The 2,938-nt window shown below is 38.9% G+C and overlaps 1 protein-coding gene across 1 annotated transcript in view; it reads right to left on the bottom strand.

Annotated features, from left to right (window-relative positions):
• Positions 1 to 2,938, bottom strand: part of ippk (inositol 1,3,4,5,6-pentakisphosphate 2-kinase) — a 33,767-nt gene that overhangs the window by 14,622 nt on the left and 16,207 nt on the right. The window contains exons 7-10 of the mRNA XM_007574951.2: positions 1,111 to 1,169; positions 929 to 1,001; positions 621 to 773; positions 422 to 542 (exon numbers count right to left, since the gene is read on the bottom strand). Coding sequence (XP_007575013.1) covers positions 422 to 542; positions 621 to 773; positions 929 to 1,001; positions 1,111 to 1,169 — 406 coding nt within the window. The remainder of the gene's footprint in view (positions 1 to 421; positions 543 to 620; positions 774 to 928; positions 1,002 to 1,110; positions 1,170 to 2,938) is intronic.

Raw genomic sequence — 2,938 nt, 5'->3', positions numbered from 1 at the left:
AATGTGGCCCGTTGAGGGGGGCCAATATGCTGAAGTGGCCCTCGGTGGAATTGAGTTTGACACCCCTGAACTAAAGGAACTAACTTCATGAATTATTTCATTAATAATAAATTACTTAACATAACTATTTCTGTGCGTTAAAAAACTGGGTTCCCTGTCAAAAAAGTTGTCTTCTTCCACTCTGTTGTTTCCATTCTAACAGGTAAGTTTGTGTTGCTTTAATGTTAAATGTGGAAAAACCAGATAAAGAAAATTCACCTTCACCTTTGAACAGATCACAGATTTCTCTACAAATAAAAAGTTAAACTTTGTTTCTAGGTGAAAGCAGGTGGAGGAGATAAATTTACCAAATATGTAAAAAAAAATATAAATGTTACACTCTGCAGCTTTAAGTTCTGATGATGTTTGAGAAGAAACTGACCGTGGCGAATCCGCTCCCTGTTAAACAGACTGGCCTCGCAGAAGCTCCGCCCCTCTCCTGTCCTGTCGGTCACCTGACCTCCGTCTCCTCCTGCGGCGCTCAGCAGGGCGTTCCCCAGGACCTTCAGACACAAAATCAGCCGTTAGCGCCGACTGACACCAGCAGCTTCAGGCAGAGCCGTACTGGACCGCTGCTTCACCTGTATGAAGTCGTTCAGGACGGCTTTGGTGGTCATGTGACCATTGACGCGGTTGTTTCCACGCAGGAAGTAAGGTCTGAGGTGATGCAGCAGAGAATTTGTGTCGGGCGACTCGTCACTACCCTCTTTACTGCTGTAGATACACTGACCACCCTGAAACCCAGAACCAGCTGTTAGTTCGGTTGGAATAAAAACAAAACACAATCAGCAAAGTTAGCTGGAAACAAGAGAAGAAAACAGCTTAAAATCATAATTTATTAAAACATGAAGGACCAGGAACATCAGAGAACTAAAGTTTGGCTTCATACCTTAAATACTTTGAGGTTATTCTGAGGTTCTTCTATCAGGTGTCTGATAGCGAAGTGCATTCGCTGTCTGTTTCTGCACAGAAGAAGAAGAAGAAATCAGACTGCGACAGAATGCAGAACAAAAAGACGGGACAGTTCTCTGAAAACCCATGGGACAGTGAATGCATCGTCAGTGAACTCACCCTGAGAACAGGTCCAGGGGACAGTACAGGCTGCGTCTCTTCCACTTCCCGTTGGCCACCTGAGCAGGTGAGACAGAAACAGCAGAGCTGCTGGTGAGAAACCAGAACAGAACTCTAACTGGTCCCAGTGGTCCAGTGACCTGGTTCTGCCTCCGCTCTTTAGCTGAAACATCTCTCCTGGATTCCTGGACATTATTTAGTTTTTCATTTTTTCAGAACTCTGATAAGTGGATAGTTACTTCTTCTTTTGTTTTTAACTCTAATGAACCTTTTAAACTAAACTCAGTCATTTTATCTCCAACATCAGATTAAAATGTTCTGATGCTCAGCTGGTTGTTATTTGCATCTTCACCACTAGATGTCAGCATCCCTTCAGCATAGCTCTTGTGGTTTAATGAGGAAGATGCAGTAAAACCTGTCTGACTTCAGTCAGGAGGATTTCCTGTCCATCAGAGCAGAAAGAGAGACAATCTGAGAATGTTCTCCAGCCGACAGGAGGAACATGTTTACGTTCTTCTGCAGCTTTCCCCCGAGGAACCAGCTCAGAAACAAACAGAGCGGCTTTTGTTTTTAGATCAGACTGATACAGCTTTGCATTCTGCATGTCTCAGAACAGAGGCGTTGATTCACCACAGGCCGGGGCGGATCAAACATCAGAGCGCGCACGCGTGTGTGTGTGTGTGTGTGTGTGTGTGNCATTCTCTTTAGTTTTCTCTGGTCTGTAATGGAGACTTGAATTTAACATGTCATTTCAACCAAAGATTTGTAATGCGCTTAAAAAATAAAAATTAATTTAATTTTTTAGCCATGACTCTGTAGAACCATTTTGAAGTGTTGATTTTATTTTTGAACTATTTTGAATTTAACCATTTTTTATTTTAAAGTGTTGATTTTATTTTTGAACCCTTATTATTTGTGAAGTGTTGATTTTATTTTTGAACCCTTATTTATTTTGAAGTGTTGATTTTGAACCATTTTTTATTTTAATGTGTTGATTTTATTTTTGAACCCTTATTTATTTTGAAGTGTTGATTGTATTTTTGAACCCTTATTTATTTTGAAGTGTTGATTTTATTTTTGAACCCTTTATTTTAAAGTGTTGATTTTATTTTTGAACCCTTATTTATTGTGAAGTGTTGATTGTCTGAAAGACCTTAGACATGAATGGCCCCATATGGGGTTTGAACCGATGACCTCAGCATTACCAGCACGGTGCTCTAACCTGCTGAGCTAACTCACCTACCTTACAAACTGTTGAGTTTCCATGGATTTAAGAAGAACTCACATGATCTTACCACAATGAAGATTTGATAAAAGTGCTTATATTCTAATGTTTTTCAAAACAACATACATAATATTTTATTTTCCAGAGATTTTGTATCTCAAAGTGTTGATATTATTTTTGAACCATTATTTATTTTTGAAGTGTTGATTGTATTTCACAGATATTTTTAATTTTAATGTGTTAATTTTATTTTTGAACCATTTTTTATTTGTAAGTATTGGTTTTATTTTATAGCCATTTAGTCAAGTCTCTGCAGAACCATTTGTCTCTGCTAATGACATCTTTAATACAATTTTTTGATCCCAGGCTTAAGTTTACTGACTGTAATGTGAAATTGGACACAAGTATAAGTTTGACAGTTCACCAAGTTACTGTGCTCTCTGAGAGGATCTGTGGTATAAATATTTGACATTGTTCCATGCCAATTGTTGACGTTAGTCTCTAACAAAATGTGGATCATCTACCAGGAACGCTGCAAAGAGCATGAGTTTCTATAGTGTAGTGGTTATCACGTTTGCTTCACATGCAAAAGGTCTCTGGTTC

Source organism: Poecilia formosa, unplaced genomic scaffold (assembly GCF_000485575.1).
Source record: "Poecilia formosa unplaced genomic scaffold, Poecilia_formosa-5.1.2 Scaffold365, whole genome shotgun sequence".
Classification (NCBI taxonomy): Eukaryota; Metazoa; Chordata; class Actinopteri; order Cyprinodontiformes; family Poeciliidae; genus Poecilia; species Poecilia formosa.
Note: the sequence above shows the minus strand (reverse complement) of the source record. Positions and strands in the feature narration are given on the sequence as shown.